This window comes from Lissotriton helveticus, chromosome 3_1, assembly GCF_964261635.1.
Source record: "Lissotriton helveticus chromosome 3_1, aLisHel1.1, whole genome shotgun sequence".
NCBI classification, from domain to species: Eukaryota; Metazoa; Chordata; class Amphibia; order Caudata; family Salamandridae; genus Lissotriton; species Lissotriton helveticus.
This window is the reverse complement of record NC_136061.1, coordinates 1,725,716,338-1,725,733,790: the sequence shown is the minus strand read 5'-3', so window position 1 is coordinate 1,725,733,790 and position 17,453 is coordinate 1,725,716,338. Positions and strand designations below refer to the sequence as shown.

At 44.0% G+C, this 17,453-nt stretch overlaps 1 protein-coding gene across 3 annotated transcripts in view; it reads right to left on the bottom strand.

Annotated features, from left to right (window-relative positions):
- Positions 1 to 17,453, bottom strand: part of EYA3 (EYA transcriptional coactivator and phosphatase 3) — an 860,742-nt gene that overhangs the window by 449,464 nt on the left and 393,825 nt on the right. For all 3 annotated transcript variants that reach the window (XM_078682511.1, XM_078682514.1, XM_078682513.1), the window contains one exon: positions 9,119 to 9,185. In XM_078682511.1, coding sequence (XP_078538637.1) covers positions 9,119 to 9,185 — 67 coding nt within the window. The remainder of the gene's footprint in view (positions 1 to 9,118; positions 9,186 to 17,453) is intronic.

Here is a 17,453-nt window from a genome sequence, read left to right as displayed (position 1 = left end):
ATCTTGGAGCGCATTGTCAATAGGTTTTCCAAACAGAGCTTCTCCATCAAAAGACATATCCCAAATTTTATTCTGAACTTCCGGGCGTAACCAAGTAGCCCGTAACCAGCCCTGTCGACAAAGAACAGCTGCGAACAGGAGCTGCGAACAGGAGCGAAAAGCTGTTGTTGCAATATCCATTGCACAATCAGTGATTTCCGCTGATGTTATTTCGCCCTCCTGAAGAATCCTTTTAGCTTCTTTCTTTCTTTCTTTCGGCAACTGATCAAGATAGGGAGATAAGTTGCACCACATCTGGGGATCACATCGTCCAAGTATAGCCAAATAATTAGCAGCCCTGACTAGCAGGCTGGACATAGATGAAAATCTTTTGCCTACATTATCCAGACGCCTTCCCTCTTTATCTGGAGGAGTGGTAAGGGGAGCTGAAGGATTCCTAGATTTCTTCTGGGCGGCCTGCGAGATGACAGAGTCTGGTTTAGGCTGGCTGGTCAAAAATGCTGGGCTACCCTCCAAAACCTTATATTTTTTCTCCAGACGAGGTGGAACTGGAATAACCATGGCTGGATTTTGCATCACCTTTAAGCATTCCTCCCACACATGTTTCACAATCGGAATTTACCTGACCGATTTCTTATAAGGCTCCTTAAAGTCATAAAGGAAGCACTTTGATTCCACCTTGGTCATGGGCAGTGGGAACCGTTTGGCAGCCCCCACCCTTAAGTTATGGAAACCCCCTATATCTACAGGGGGGAATCAACAGGTGCCGGAGGCGGAGAAGCCGGATCTGGAATAACAGTCATCCCGCCCTGCATTTGGATCTGGAATCGTGACATTTCCTTGGTCGCCATCAGAGGTGTCATTTGGATGGCAGGCGCAACAGGTGGAACATCCTGCGCTTGGCTGAAGCTATGGTACTTGCGTGGCCACGGGACGAGTAGGAGGAATAGTAATAACCGGTACTCCTACTGAAACAGGAGGCTGTGTTGCAAACCTTTTACTGTAATCCAAGAGCATAGCTTGTAAGTCTGTCAGTAAGAAGGAGGGCATTTGGACCATCTCCTGATGATAGTCCTGTTGATATTGAGAGGGAGGACCATACTGTTCAAAATCCTCATTCTCCCCTACGGAATCTGTCTCCTGGCATTTTACGTGAAGCTGAGTAGGGCTATCAGCTTAGCCAAAAGGTCCTTCCTCCTCATCCGATTCCTCTTTTTCTTCTAGGAGAAGTGCAGGAGGTAGTAAAGGAGTTACCCTCCTTGGAAAGGTCATCTCTGGTGTGATTTGACGTTTTTTGAGCAAGATTGAGATCTAATCAATCACCATCGTCGACGCAGCTGTTAATGCAGTCGTCGTAGACGTTGTTGGCGGCGTCACATTCGTCGTCGACATCCTCGATGACGTCATCATCAACACAATCGTTGACGATACAAATACCACCGGCGTTGAACTCGTCGACACAGAGCCCTGGGCCAGAACCGGCGACTAGCCCGTTGACGGGGTGAAAGATGAAAAAGACTGTACCTTTGGAGTTTGTCGACAGAATCGTCGACTACGCCATCATCGAGTGAGTCTTCTTTGATAATTTTACTTCAGAAGTCAACGATGATGGCTTTCTGAAGGTCTTTGAAGCCGCAGGAGGTGACGTTGGATGAAAAGATCTGGATTTCCTCTCAAGACTCACTTCTTTTGATAGCCCTTCCCTCTCATTTACACCTTGATGAGGAGATTTGACAGGATTAAGCCCTTTAGATCTATCAGAGGTCTTTTTCAGGGCTTTACCAGGGTGTTTCTCAGAAGGTGAAGGAGACGGTCTACCCCTTTTTACAGACCTTCTGGAAGAGGTCGCAGAAGATGTTTCGTCGCTGTCACTGGACACGGGCTCCTTCCTTGACTTCAGCTTCTGGTGCCAGGTCAAAAGATGCCCTTCACGATCACGCAAAGTCCTGGTAGAAAAGGTGCGGCATATCTTAAAGTCTGCAGCCTTATGGTCTGGATACGGACAGTAAATACCATCCTTGTGCTTATCTTCAATGATAAACCTCTTCTTAGCACAAGTAGCACATGCCTGAAAGAGGGCCTACTTCTCTTTATCCGACATCCTGAAGCAATTGTAGTAGAAAAAATTGTGGAAAAGGTTGTAGAAACAAAGTTCCGGGGAAAAACTGAGCAGAGCTCAGTGGAGACTCCCTTGCACAACGTGCGGTAGAAAATCTGGGTTCTGAGCTTCTCTCAGGAGGGTTCTAGGGGGTGAGGCCAATCTGATTGGTTGTTCATTTTTTTGGCCTCTTTTACAAAAAGAGATGGATAGGATGCAAAACAGGAATGGGCCTAGGCATATGTTCTGTTTAGTGATGGTTTCTATTGCTATTTTATGTATAACGGGGACTCCCATTCCGATGACAGGGAATGATACAAGCATGGAAATCTATGAAAGTTCCAATACTGGAGTAAAAATTGATTTCGCCCTAAGTTATACTGGACCTACTCACAAAATTATACAAGGCCCAGGCGAAAATAGTTGTTAATGTATACACTGCTGGTACAGTAGAGATTCAGAGGGGAACCCGGCAAGGTTGTCCTATGTCTTTGGTTTCATTTGCCTTGTATATTGAGCAATTAGCGAATTCGAAACACCAAAACCCCTTAATCACACCTCCAATAACAGGGGCACCTAAATTGAAATTATTCGCAGATGATTTAATCCTCTATCTTGAGGCAGAAACGGCAAATATTAAACAAACATTTGACATGATTGAAACACCCTCGAAGCTGGGGTGGGGTGGGGTGGGCATAAAATTAATGACTGTGGCACTGATAAAAATGATGGTCATTATTTATTTACGTTTTCTCAAATGTTCTTATCAAAATTCCTTCACTGAAATAGACCAACTAGTTTGTAATTTTATTTGGAGCAGGAAGAAACCACGGATGAAATTAACAACATTGCAATTGAAACCGGAAGGTGCTCTAAGGCTACCTCATATAAAAAAAAAATTCCAAGCCGCTCTCTCGGACTGGTGTGGACACGCATTATCAGCACAAGATTATGGCCCTAACTTCTATCTACATCAAATGCTGTTAGAAAAGAAATACAGATCTAAAATCTTTTATTAAAATCCCTAAGCTACCCAAACGCTACCAATATAAGACTACCAGCATAATCCTTGATAGACTCAATCGATTAAAAGAGGAGTATCAATTCACACCTTTACACCCAGAAACTAAACTAGGAGTTGCAATTAATACACAGACATTGAAGAACTGTGAAAGGCTGGGTATCTATCAAATTAAAGATTTAGTAATACAAGGAGAGATGAAATCTTGGGGACAAATTAGACAAGATAAAATAGAAGAAGTCCCGATCCTAATGTTTTCCTAGCTTTAAATTTCAAGCCTACTTAAGAAATTGCGACTCCCACAGGGTCCACTTTCCGAAGCAGTCACCTAAGCATTGTACATCAAACAAATGGCGGGAATCGGAAACTGGTACATATCTTGCAGCAAAACATAGATATTATTACATAGTCCCTAGTGCCCTTCTAACAATACAGGAGACTACAGGCTGTCGCATAGAGGTAACCCAATTGCAGGACTATAATAAATGGTCCACCAAGGCCCTTTGCGGGGCGAACTATAAACAAATGGCATTCTTCTCAAAATAGCAATTATACTATACCCCCGCTAAACTGCACTGATTGTTCCAAAGAAACTTCATTGGATTGTCCTAGATGTTATCATTCAAGAGGGGACTGGTTCCATATGTGTTTCTCCTGCCCGAAACTGACGGTCTACAGGACCAGGGTCTTTCAGTTAATTAGTCAACAACTCAAAAACATGCACAATGGGTAATTAAAATGAGAAACACGAAAGAAAGAAAAACATTATTCCCTCAGGATAGGGTCTATCCTGATATTTGCACAAATATGGGGAGAAGAATAAAACCATTACCCGCAGGTATTGCATCATAGCAGAAATGAAGAAATAGAGGTTGATAACTGATCGTAGCTACAAGGATCCACAGTCCAGTCTGCACGCTTCTATGATCTTTTTATTGCATTGTATTTATATTGCTACTTAGGTATACATGTCCACCCCAAATAATAATGAACTACATTTTCCATGATGACTATTTAAGGCATTTGAATTATGAACTGTCACAATACTATCCTTTAATGTTTTTTTTCTCCTTTTCCGGAAAAATGTTTTGTGATTATATATAATGGTCTGTGATTTATATAATAAATAAAGCTTATAAAAGACAAGCATTTACAATGCAATGGTCTTGTCTTTGTTAAAGTTAGACCTATTGGTATTGCAAATGGCATTTTTCCTTTTTTTTTTAAACAAATAAATGGTATTGTCATTTACAATGGCAATAGGTGAGCATTAGAGAGTAGTAGAGAGTATTAGCGGACACAGAGCCACACACACCCACCCACACACACACACACACACACACACACAGAGAGCCCCCCCCCCACACACACACACACACACACACACACCCCACCCACACCCACCCACACACCCCCACACCCACCCACACACCCACACACCCACACACCCACCCCCACACCCACCCCCACACCCACCCCCACACCCACCCCCACCCCCACACCCACCCCCACACCCACACACCCACACACACCCACACACACCCACACACACCCACACACACCCACACACACCCACACACACCCACACACACACACCCACACACACCCACACACACCCACACCCACACACCCACACCCACACCCACACACACCCACACACACCCACACACACCCACAATACATTAAAATGTGCATAAATACCTAAGCAAACACATGGAACCAAAAGAGGCTACCCTTATAGAAATAAGTGGTGTAGTAAAACGTGTCCAACAGCCGCATCACTGTGCCATGTCGATTCCAGGTAATAATGCTGCATGAATTATATGCACACTCTTCCAAGTCACTTGTAGGAAAAACCAAAATACCTCCGACACCATAAATCACAAAATCAACATTTTTCCCAAAGGATTGTTTAGTTATACTTGGGTTGTATTCATTCAAATTATCTTACTTTTATATATTTTTTGGGTTATGCAAAAACATCAATCCTGTCACAAGACAAGCTAGGTCAAAAGCCCACTTGCCTTCTCTTCTATACAAAAACATTAAAGGTGATTTTTTCAAAAAAGCTTGTGCTCACAAATATATACAGTGCAAATCAGGAAAACTTAAATGTACAGTGCATTTAGCAGTAAAATGTATATATGTCTCACAAAGACAATGTTGCCTAACAATAAATCTGAAAGTACATATAATGTACTAAAACATTCCTCAGGCAAAAGGTAATCCTACTAAATTCGGTTGTGGTGAAATAGAGTCAAGGGGGGTCGTTGCTTCCCTGTCCTGAACCTAATATACTTTTCCAACCAAGGGAGAGGTCAACAGTGATGGTCAGAACTCAAAAACAGAGCGCTATTTCATGGGTTCTATATTTTCCAATTTCAGGACCTAACTACAGCTTGGTTCTGTGTAGAGCCTCTCTGTTGATAGAACCAACGCGTTTCGACCTTTTTGAGTTAGATGGCTTTGAGCTCCAAGTGACTGGTATGTATACGGTTTAGAAGCGAAAACCACTTTCCTCGAATTTGCAGGTTCTCTAGAGGACCACCCCAGCTCTCCAGGGAGACATCCGTAGTTATTACGAAGTGAGGTATTTAGGTAAGAACATGAGGTCCAGTGACATGTGGGAGGTCTGGGACCACCAGGCTAGAGCTTCCATTATAGCGATGTGAAGTTCACAAAGCCCTTTAACGATTCTTTGTTTGAATCTGTTGTTTTTGCAGCTGTTCCTGTAAGGCTGTCATTTTCAGAAGGGAAAGAGGGCTCATATTAATTGCTGAGAACATGATGCCCAGAAGCTAACTGAGCAGACTCCCAGATTCCTTTTTTTGTTGTTGTAAAGATAGAGAGCCACTTCCTAGAGCCTCTGTTGCACGTCTTGGAATAGAAAGTGTTTGTCTTGGACAGTATACAGTGTTGCGGCCCAGGAACAGTTCCTTCTTGGATGGAGGATTTGATGATCTTTTTAATTAACTAAGAGACCTAGTTTGTGACACAACTTTAGGCCAGCCTCTGAGGCCTTGGACACTTGAAATACCTTTGGTACTTTTATCAACCAGTTCTCGAAGTAGGGGAATACCTTACGACAGTCCTTCCTGAAAAAAGTTGCCACAGGGCGAGGCAGTTATTAAAAATACAGGAAGCTAATTTGAAGCCAAATGGGAGAACGATGATGCGTGGGTGGGAATGGGTAAGTATGGATCCTGTAAATTCAGAGCAGTCATGTGGTTTCAGAGAGGATGACCACGTAAAAGTGTAATTTACGGAAATACTGGTTTAATTTCTGAAGGTCTATGATGGATTGCCCCACCTCTTTTTTCATTGCTATGAGGAAAAACCGAGAATAGAAGCTGGTTCCTTGCTGAGAATGTAGGCCCTTCTTTATGGAACCTAGCACTTTCATCCGAAGCAGATGGAGAGGAGGTGGGCGCCCTCGCTTTGGTGGAGCGGTAGATGGAATGTTGGTGAACTCCAACATCTGACCATATGTGAGGAGATCCCGGACTTATTTATCCGATGCGATTTTCCGTTACAGATGGCATTTTTGAATTGTTTCTCCCACAGGATGGTGTAAGCAACACAAGAACATTGTCACTGTAGATAAGCTAGCCTAAGGGCTACAGAGAGGGTTGCTAAGTCTGATACCTCTGGTGTCCTCCTTGATACGGGTAAGTGTCTCTTTTACAGGTCACTTAAAAGGGTGCTTCTTTGAAGCACCCTTTGCAATATGTCAAGAGATCTTCTGGTGTCAGAATAAGCTTTGACTGCTTGCAAGGTGTCATCAGACTGCTTGCCAAACATAGCGTCACCATGGTTAGGTAAAAATATATGTATTTGCACCTCAGGTTCTAAATGTTGTGTCCTTGAACCAACCTTGGAGTCTAAGGACCACTGACCCTGCCGGTTGTGGGAGACCTATTCGCACAATGTATGTTTTCTGATGAGGACGTTTCGTCCCCCTGAAGAATCTTTTTTGTTTCTGCCCTTTCTGTCTTCCGGCAGAAAGTTTATGTATGTGACAATGTCTGACCACATCTGGCGGTTATACCTGCCTTGTAGTGCCAATGAATTGGCAGACTGTACAGTAGAACCGGGCATAGCGGAGAACTGTCTCCTTGTTGGTAGGCAGGGTTATAAGTGACAGTGTTTTCCATGATTTTAATTCCTCCCGAATATATCAAGAATTGGAATAGGTCTCACAGCTTTTCTATTTAAAACTGCAAAGAAAACAAACAAATTGCTTGTTTGCTATTGGAAGTTGGAACCATTTGGCAGCTCATTCCATAAGGAAATGGAAACCACCAAAAAATAATCGGTGCGAAATTCACTGGCTGTGGGCCGGCCTTCTCTCTATCACCAGATGTGAACAGGTCATACCCGGGAATCATGGTAATATTTGACACAGGGATTATTCTTTGAGTGGCAGGAGCATCGGAGGATGCTGACATATAAGACACGATGTGATCTTGCAGGCTCGGAAAAACATTTCCAGTAATCCTGTAACATGCCCGGTTGGTCTAGTAATAGAACAACATGGACAATTGCTTCACATATATCCTCTACATATATTGCTGTTGTAGATATGCTCGTATTAGTCTCTTTTTCACTTTGATGACTACACTGGTTTCGTCTTTTGTATTGTTTTTGAGATTGTAGTCTTCGAGGTAGACAGACGGCTAGGCTAACCTCAACAATGATTGTCATTGTAAAGGATGTAGTCAGAGACCAAGCAGTCGTAGAGGATGCAGTCATAGACCAGGTTTTTGTAGAAGAGGCAGTCGTCGTAGACAACCACCATAGACAATGCCATCTTAGAGGAGGCTGTTGTAGACTGCCATCGTGGAGAAGGTTGTTGTTAACGACCATCATCATCATCATCACCAACAATCGTAGACTATCATTGTGGAGAAGGTGGTCGTCGACAACCATCATCAACAATTGTAGATGACTATCATAGATGAGGCTGTCTGACGACAGCTGTCCGAAAATGCCATCATACATGAGGCCATTGTAGATGAGGCCATCGTAGGTGAGGCAGTAATAGTCTACATGGTTGTGGTCGTCGACGTTATCATTGTAATTGATGTGAACGATTACTTTAATGGCAGTTTTGCCGTAGACCTTATTGTTAGGTTCTGAGGATTTACTTGATGTAGTGTCAGGGTTGAAGAGGGAATTATAAGGTCTGCCTCTGAGAAAGGGCTTTATCAAGACTCATGGTAAGGCTCATGTATTTTCTGCGCGCCTTCTGGAGACCCTTGTCGCAACCTCTCCTGTGAAGTGAAGGGATCCTTACTGTCCTCATCAGAAGTGACAGATTAAAGTTTCTGTAGTTCCAATAATAGCCTCATCTCTCGGAGCGTGAGAGTTTTTGAGGAAAACGTTAGACATGCTTTGTAGCCCATTGCCTTGTTTTCTGCTACTCTGACATATTAGTGCCAGGGTCATAGGAATGAAACAATCTTGGATGATCTAAAAAGAAGAAATAGATAAAGAAACTGAGCAGAGCTCAGGGAGACTCCCTTCACATGTCGTGCGGTAGAAAATCGGAGGGACTCTGTTGGGAGTGTTCTAGAGGGTGCTGTCGCCTGATTGGTTATAGTTCAAGTTTGGTCCTTTTTTTAAAAAAAAAAACATACATAGGCTATTAAACAGAGTTTCATTGCCATTATAGCCTATGACAGTGATACATTCTGCTTTATTGTGGTATTGTGAGACTCCCATCTTGACAACGGGGAATGATTCAAGCATGTAAATCTATGAAAGATCCAATACTGGAGAAACAGAATGAAAGTCAAACAGGAAATAGCGAATCTATGTTGGAAATCCTGTTCTTGTTTAATACCACACATCTGGCACACAAAACCGTTTTCCCATGAATTGTAACAATTCTTTCTTATATTGGCATAAGTACAGATAGATTATCAAGATTTCAAAGAATATTGATTAATAATCTTTAACAATTATAACATATTTTATGATCCTACATGGCAACTTACTTTGAAGAAAACATCTGCGAGGTATAATCACTGGGCATCCGTGGGATGTAATCTGTGCATGTCAAAACTGAAAGAGAAAGGATTTAAATAAGTCACTCTAACATATGCATAATGTAAGGCCCTTTTTGGAAGTGCAAAATGAGTACTAGCAATAAGCATGGATCATAAACACAACACTCCTGAAATGTAAACCTTAAACTACAACTTAACGTGATTCAGAATTTCAGCTTAACCTCGCATCACATATTAACCTAGGTTGTGGTGCTGCCATTTGTGCCAACAGTACATCACTTTCTTTTTTAAAATAATTTTATTGAGCTTTACATTTGGTAGATACTATCCATTTAGAAACTCCATTATCAGTATCTTTAAACAAATGGATATGATATGCATACCGGTGCATGCAAATCTATGGCATTTTAAACAACCGCCAGTAAATAAAGCCAAGTGGTTTGAATCGGTTATGGTCTATGAGTAAATTTGCATAGGTGGTAAACAGATACAAGAATGGCTCAGGGCCAGCTAATATGGCGGAGTTGCAGGGCTGTTTTCCAAGTCCCGACATTTCATATTTATCAGTAATTTTGCAATGTATACTATAAGAAGGTGTTGCGTATCTTTAGAGGCAACGCTCCAAATATCAATTAGCAGTTCACCCTACTTGTTATTAGCATTGTATGTGATCAGTAACTACTTTTTTTAGTGAATTATTTGCTTACTTGACAGTAGTTTGTCTTCACTGTTTTCGCTTTTGCGTCCACTTTCCCCATGTGTGTTTAAAGGGTATGTTTTTTGTAGAGATTTTACATGGGTAAGGCAGGAAAAACTTCTATTCTATTTCAGTAGTGTCATGCCGAATGCTAGATGAACGTTTACTTTAAGATCTAACTGGTCTCTATTGGTCAATGACATCAAGACTTTATACGTAAAAGTAAGTTGTATTTTCTCCTCACCTAACATGAGAAGTGAATGTACTACCACGTGTTCGGGATGCTCCATTTCATTTCTTTCTCATGAAGAGCATACAGTGCACGCAATGGAAAGTTTACAATGTGTACTTATGGCAGCATTTGTTTAATATGTATTGTGATCCATTATTTACACTACTTAAAATGCCCTTTCTCTGAAGGCCACTTAATTCCCAACTGGATCGGAAACAGAAATAAGCCACCCCTCTCAAGGTGGTGCTGGGAGGGACTACCACATGACAATTCACTCATGAACAAGCCAATCTATCTCAATTCAACAAACTAGCAGAAGATTTTTGCTTACATCTACTTTTGTTTTTAGGCAGCACTCAGTACCACCCGAAGGATCACACATTCCCTTTATTACTCAATAAAAGTAGCCCTGCTTGGAGTGGATTTGTTTTTTTGTTTTAAATGCAGAATAACAATATACATAAAACCACAGAGAAGAACAGAGGTAATCGACAAAAGAATTGCAAAATATATCCTAGGGCAACCTTGAAGTGCTGTAGAAATCATGAAGCACCAGTCATGTTCATACACTTGATGTGGGAGCGTCCAGAAATTGCTAGATATTGGCAGGGTGTCATGGAGGCAGTAACCAACATAACGGAACACAAAGATTTGAGTAACAAAGATGTCTCTTGAGGCTTTTTATATGTTCTAAAGTGTGTGGAGTCCAAATTTTTTGATCTGGCCCTATTCATTACAAGGGGAAGTATATTTAGGTCATGGAAGGCCTTTCCTCTAACAAAATGGTGTAACTTAGTACTACATTGGGCTGAGGGCTTGTTAACCTGTGTGCAGCTGTAGTAAATTTCTTTTTGGTATTGTTTTTGGGATGGTACGTTTTATCCTTAGGCACCTCAGTAACTCGGTTTAGGAGATTCCAAGTTATTGGAGGTCTCCTATTTAATTACAAGTGATATTCATTTGATATAGCTGGATAAGAACCATGATTGCTTTCTGAATCTGGTGGACCATGAATGGGCATTGGATGGTTGTGTTTAGATCATTGTTCTACTAAATTAAACTGCTGTGCCAAATATCTAGTTTTCCTTGTAGTTTGGCAATTTTCTTATTTTTGGTACTTGCAACAGTGATTAATGTGTGCGGGACCATACATTTGTTAACAGAAGAACCAATTGGTTAGGCAAGAGGCTTGGTTAAGGAGACCTCAAAATTCTCCTATGGTGGTGCATTATGATTTGTAGGGTTACTTGGCAAGTACAAGGACCACAATTTTGTTATGGCTTATAGTAACCATGAAAACCCAAGAAGCTGACTTCTTATTGGGATTGCAGTTTTAAGTTGTTTGCCTGCTCAGAAAAATATGTAATTAGTTTATTGAGCTCACTAAAAGAAAGTCTGAGGTGATGGAGAACACACAACTACTGTAGAAGACTTTGGATGTGAACATCCTTTTGATAGTTTCTAGTATATCCTACCCAGTTAAGATTCAGAGTAGACCATGCTTGAGTTCTAGTTTTGATTATCTAAAATATTTTATATCACGATAGGTCATCATATCATCCCCCTCTATACCCTCCAGGAAGGTCCACTATGTGAAGGTTGTTTCACCTGTTAAGGTCCTCCTCATCTTCAGCACAGTATCCCAACGTGCGTACCCGGTCGGCCAATGCTGAAACCTTGCGGGTGAGGTCCAGTTGGGAAGGACGTAGTTCCTCAAACCCCACCTCAACATCTTGCACTATCTGCCAGCTTATGGTCCACTGCTCTCAGCAGTCCCAGTCCTGCCACAGCAGCACTTAAATCTTGTTGGAGTGTGGACTTGGTACCCGCAATTGCTGCTAATATGTTGTCTAACTGCAACTGCATGGGGAGGCACCATAATATCTGATCCTTCAGCCACTAAGGACATAGTCTCTGTGGGTTCAGGCATGCCAGCTTGAGTGTTGAAATGTTTGACTATTGTCTTTTACATGTTCATCAAGTGCTTCATTAGAGTGGGTATACAAAAACAATGAGTCAGAGTAAGTCTGTCTTACTAGTACTCACGCTGAGGAGAATACCCTGTTGGATGAGGATACCGCCGGACCTCTTGCCCTCAAGTCCCTGTCCCAGGATAACTTCCTTTAAGACGCCGGATGCCTTCAGCTTGACGCTGGGCCGGCGCACCCTCAAGCTCCCAGGCAATTAGTCTCAATCCCCCGCTGGAATGCAACACTCTTCCCCCACCACTATTCAACACAAGTCGATATACTTCCAGCAGGCTGATCAGCTCGTCAAAGCATCCCGGAAGGAGGTGCTGCTTGATTCCCCACATTGATCCCATCTCCCTTCCAGGATTCACTTATTCGTTTTCCTGGATCCGCATCGAGCTCAGCACGAACACTAACAGTAACCTGGCCCTGAAGATGATCGTAAGTCCTTATTGGCCGAAACGCCGTTTACCTTCCAGCGCAATCCTTGGCGCTAATCTACTCTTCAGGAAATTGTCTAACTCTTGTTAAAATTAATTGTGAACCAGAAAGTACCTTGTATATATTGCTAAGTGTTTGCTCTGCGCCTTGCCTTGCTGTGTCACTTGTCACTTGCACCGCTCATCGTATGTCCCACGAGCACTCATGTGCACAGGTTCTTTCGGGTTACGACCATATTTATTGTAAACAGTGCTGACACAGTTACCTTGCTTATACTTTTTTCTAAATACAGATTGCTCCTTGCATCTCCCACCAAACCCTTGAGTCAGTTTTCTTTCTTTGCAACTGGATGTGCATGTTTTATTTAACAGTCCTCTAAACATTACCTGTTGAGACATTGTTTCTGTTATACACATTTATCACCCAGGTCTCAACGGAGTAGACGGATGATCTCCTGTTGGTTGATTCCCCTCGCTAATGTGGGCGGCATCTACAAGGGGCTGGCCAAGAGCGAGCCAACCGAGTAGAGGAGCCAGACAGCAAACAGTGGCACCTCCCCATCCTCAGACAGTTTGTAGCTGGCTAGTCACTCCTGCACACACTGCACCTTCCTGTTCAGTGGTTGTGTGTCCGTAGATGGCCCCCCTCGGTGTTTTGAGGTCCGTCCCTTAAAGCAGGTGTCAGATAGGGGCTCCTCGCCTGCAGGGGGTATGGTTGTCACCCTAGCAGATCCCACGGAGGACACCTCACCATTCTGCGCACTCCCCACTGAGGTGGGTGTACTTAGTGTCTAGTTCAGTTCATGGTGCAGGAGGTAGCGAAGGATCCCCCGCTGTTCTGTCGTTGGTACTAGTATCTGATGGGACTCAACTTAACGTTGATGCTTCCTGGAGGCTACGATCAGACTCGCAGATCACCCCAGGCAATGGCAGCTCCACTCTCGCTGCGCCACAGCCAGCCCAAGGGCCTTTTTGAATTGTTAGAGTTGATATTCAAGCTCTTGCATTAGTTTGAGTCTGTATTTTTTTTTTGTTGAGGCACCTCAAGAGCATATTTTGATTAAGGACTAGGGGCAAACACTGAAGATTTGTACTCATTTAAAAAAAGATCACACTATTAAATAGAGTTGGATTCCTTAGGAGATAAAAATGTTTTACTAGGGTCACCCTACTTTTCAATCACTCCCTCAAACATCTATGTTCACCATCCACCAATGAGTAGATTTGAAGAGCGATTCTTGTCACCCGTCGGGGTATCCAGGAGTTGGTAGGGTCCAGTTGATTAGCCAAATAGCCAGGTCTTCAGAGATGTTCGGAACTGTGGAAGAGATGGGGAAGTCCATAGAGGGTATGTTAGCTCGTTCCAGGTCTTTCCTGATACGTAGTAGAAGAGCAGCTTCCACATCTGCTATGTCGGATGCAGGGGGTGAAGGTTAGAAAAAGGGACACGGGGCAGAGGTGTCTGGTGGACTGATGGAAGTTCAGGCGGTAACTCAAGTGGGGGGGGAGGGGTCAGCAGTTGTGCAGGGCCTTGTAAGCATGGGTCAGGAGCTTGAACTGGCATATTTTCTGTACAGGGAGCCAGTGGAGTTCCATGAGGTAGGTGGGTCATGTGGGTTTGTCGGAGGAGATCCAGGGCAAGTCTGGCTGCTGCGTTCTGTATAGTCTGTAGTCGGAGGAGGTGAGCTGCGATCCCAGAGTAGAGAGCGCTGCCATAGACCAGTCAACTGGAGAGGAGGGCCTGGGTAATGGTGCGGCTTGAGCTTTGGGGTAGCCATTTAAATATCTTATGAAGCATGTGGAGGATGGAGGAGGAAAAAGAGTTGACTGGAGTGGTCATGGTTAGTTTGTTGTCCAGAACGATGCTTACGTTCTTAGTGTGGTCAGTGGGGGTAGGAGTAGGTCAGAGTTCTGAGGAACACCAGGCTGGGTCCCATGGGGAGCTTTGGTTTCAGAAAACCAGTACCCTGGTCTTGTTGGTGTTGAACTTCAGGCAGTTGCATTTTATTCAATTGGCAATATCGGTTATGAAGTTGGTCTTGGTGGTGTCTTCTGAGAGGGAGACTGAGTTGTGTGTTGTCAGCGTAGGATATGATGTTGAGTCCATGGGTTTTGACAATGCTGGCCAGAGGTGTCATAAGTGTTGAAGAGGGTGGGGATTGAGTGAGGATCCTGGGGGTACTCCACAGATGGTTTCTTTGGGTTCGGAGCTGAAGGAGGGAGGTGGGGGGCAAGGCAGACATTGTGTATTCTTCCAGTGAGGTAAGGTGCTAACCATCTGAGAGTGGCCCCTTGGATGCCTATGTTGTGCTGCCTTGTGATGAGTGTTTGGTGGGAGATCGTATCAAAGACTGCCAGTCTCTCCTCAGTCCAAGTAGCACTTGGATGTCTTCAGTAGCCGCGATGATGGCTGTCTGTGCTGTGGTTGTTGTGGAATCCGGATTGGGAGGATTCAAGTAGGAGGTTCTGTTACAGATGTGAAGAGATTTGCTGGCTGATGACTTTTTCTAATACAATGGCCGGGCATAGGAGTTGTTGCGCTCGCTGGGGTTTGCCGATGGTTTCAGCAAACGGGGCACACGGGGCAAGTACTCTCCCACAGCGTCTCCTTCCAAAATTAGGGTCACCTGAAGTAATATTGTTGAGTGCCGGGGTACATCTGTGTGTCTAAAGATCAACATAAATTGATGCACGAGAGAGAGAGAGAGAGAGAGAGAGAGAGAAATCCTGAGGAAAATTGAATTTTGCCTTGTCATGTGTGCCTACGTGTTCCCCATCCTATGTTATATGTGCATGATCGATATGCATATATCCCCCTATGATCGATTAAAGACGCAATTATAGTTGTGTCCAACGTTAGTATGTCAGTTATCCGGTCCCCGTGAAAGCAACGAGTATTATGCCTATGTTGCCCACGTTTTACATTATGCACGTTAATTCATCGAATTGTCCCCGTTTCTAGGCCTCAAAGGGCCTGAACACCAGATTCAAGCTCCAGTCTCCTGAAACCACTCCGAGGAGCGATGTAGCCCCTCCCGCATCCCTGACCCTTCGCTTACTTCTTGCCGCGCAGCGCGGTGCCCGGCCTGGCTCTGCCTGCCTGTCTGCCAAGAATATGTTATGCCTACAGTTATCAGTTCAGCTCTCCGTCTTCACATTCCTAAGCTAACGAACCGCATAAACATCTTCAGCTATAGTCTAGTCTTCCTGACGTTGCAGCTGCCATTCCATGCCATTCTATTACAGGCTGTTCCGATCCTGCCCCTTCCCTTGTGCCTGATTAAAGCCTGTTCGACTCAGATACCCCGGATCCTGCCTCTTATTTATTGAGCTATCTGTTTTATTTAATGCATAGAAAAATAGTACCGGTAATTAATTATTTATTTACCACATAATGGCGCCCGAATAGGGACGAGCCCCTTCCCCACGCGCCGGTGTGGGTGTGGGGCAATGGGTAGACTGGGGTGGGGGGGTCCATGAGATGGTGATATTGAGGCGGATGTTTAAGTGATCAGGGCCACTGGGTGAGTTCTGTGGTGTGGCTGTTCCAGATGCAATTGCGGAGGTGAAGATGGTGTCTAGCATGTGGCCTGCAGTGTGCTTGGGGACGTGGACGAGTTGGGAGGGTCAGATATTGTTCGTGCTGTCAAGGAGGTTGGTAGTATTAATATAATTGTGAACACATTGATCAACGCCCTCAACAACACCCACCCTATCTTCTCCAACAACTTAGACAAGAATGTCAGAAACTTCAACAATTGGATCAACAACTGCACCGCTCCCATTGGCAAGACCACCCACAGAAGATCCACCAAGCGGGCTAGCTGGAACACTGAATACCTCAGAACTGAAAAATGACACTGTAAACAACTGAAAAGGAGATGGTGTACCAGCAAGGACACGAGTGACAAGACCGCCTTCAAGCCAACCCTCAAACTCTACCACAAGCAGTTGAGAGAATCAAAGAAAAATGCCTTAGCCTCATGCAACAAATCAAGCTCCAATAACCGCAAAGAACTCTTCAACATATTCAAATAATTCACCACCCCTCAGCTGCAACTAACCTCATTACCGCCTTACAGGAACTCTTTAGTAGGGTGTTAACTTCTGCGTTCTACCAGTCCTTGGGGAAAGTGGTCATGGCAAATAAAATACTGAATGAGGTGGCGAGTATGTGGCTGATTCTGGCTTCGCCTAGGTTGAAGATGTGGTGAGGGTATGAGTTGGTTGGGGCCCTAAAAAACAGAGTTAATGATGGAGGCGCTATCCTGTGGGGTGAGCTGGCTCCTTTCAGTTAGTTGGATGTCTATGGTTGGGTTTGAAGTTTCTGTAGATGTTGGAGATCTTGTCGTGAAATAAGTATGCAGGGTTAGAGTAGAGTTCCTATAATTGTGGTCATAGATGTGGAATTTGAGGTTGCTAGAGAAAAAATAGTTGTTGGGATCTACAGCGAGGGGGGCTTTGAAATCAGCGATGAAGGTGCAGAAGGCTGAACGTGGTCTTGGAGGATGATAGGCGCGAGTGCCCCTAATGGAGGTTTTGCTATCTATTTGGAGTCTGAAGTTGAGGTGTTCCGTAGCTGGGTAATGTCTTCATTTGTGGTGGTGCATTGGATAGATTCCTTGCGTTTGATGGTGACCCATTCCGTAAGGCTTTTTGATGTGGTCGTGGTCAGTGAACTTGTATCCTTCGGGTATTGCGGTAGCTATGTCAGGCAAGGAGGTGGGGTTGAGCCAGGCCTCAGTAAGGCAAGGGTGGAAGGGTGGAGATGAGGTCCCAAATCTCAGTGGTGTTTGCATAGTGAGTATGTTGAGCAGGGCGCTTGAGAGTTGGTATTATTGTTCAGGTGACGTCTGTAGTGGGTTTTGGGTAGGGCTAGTTTCTGTACCGCGGCTGGTGCAGTGGCAGAGGTTGCAGGTGAAAGGTCCTACTAAGGAGCGTGGGTCAGCAGGGTGGTAGTGATTGTAGGGGCGCTTAGGGTGTA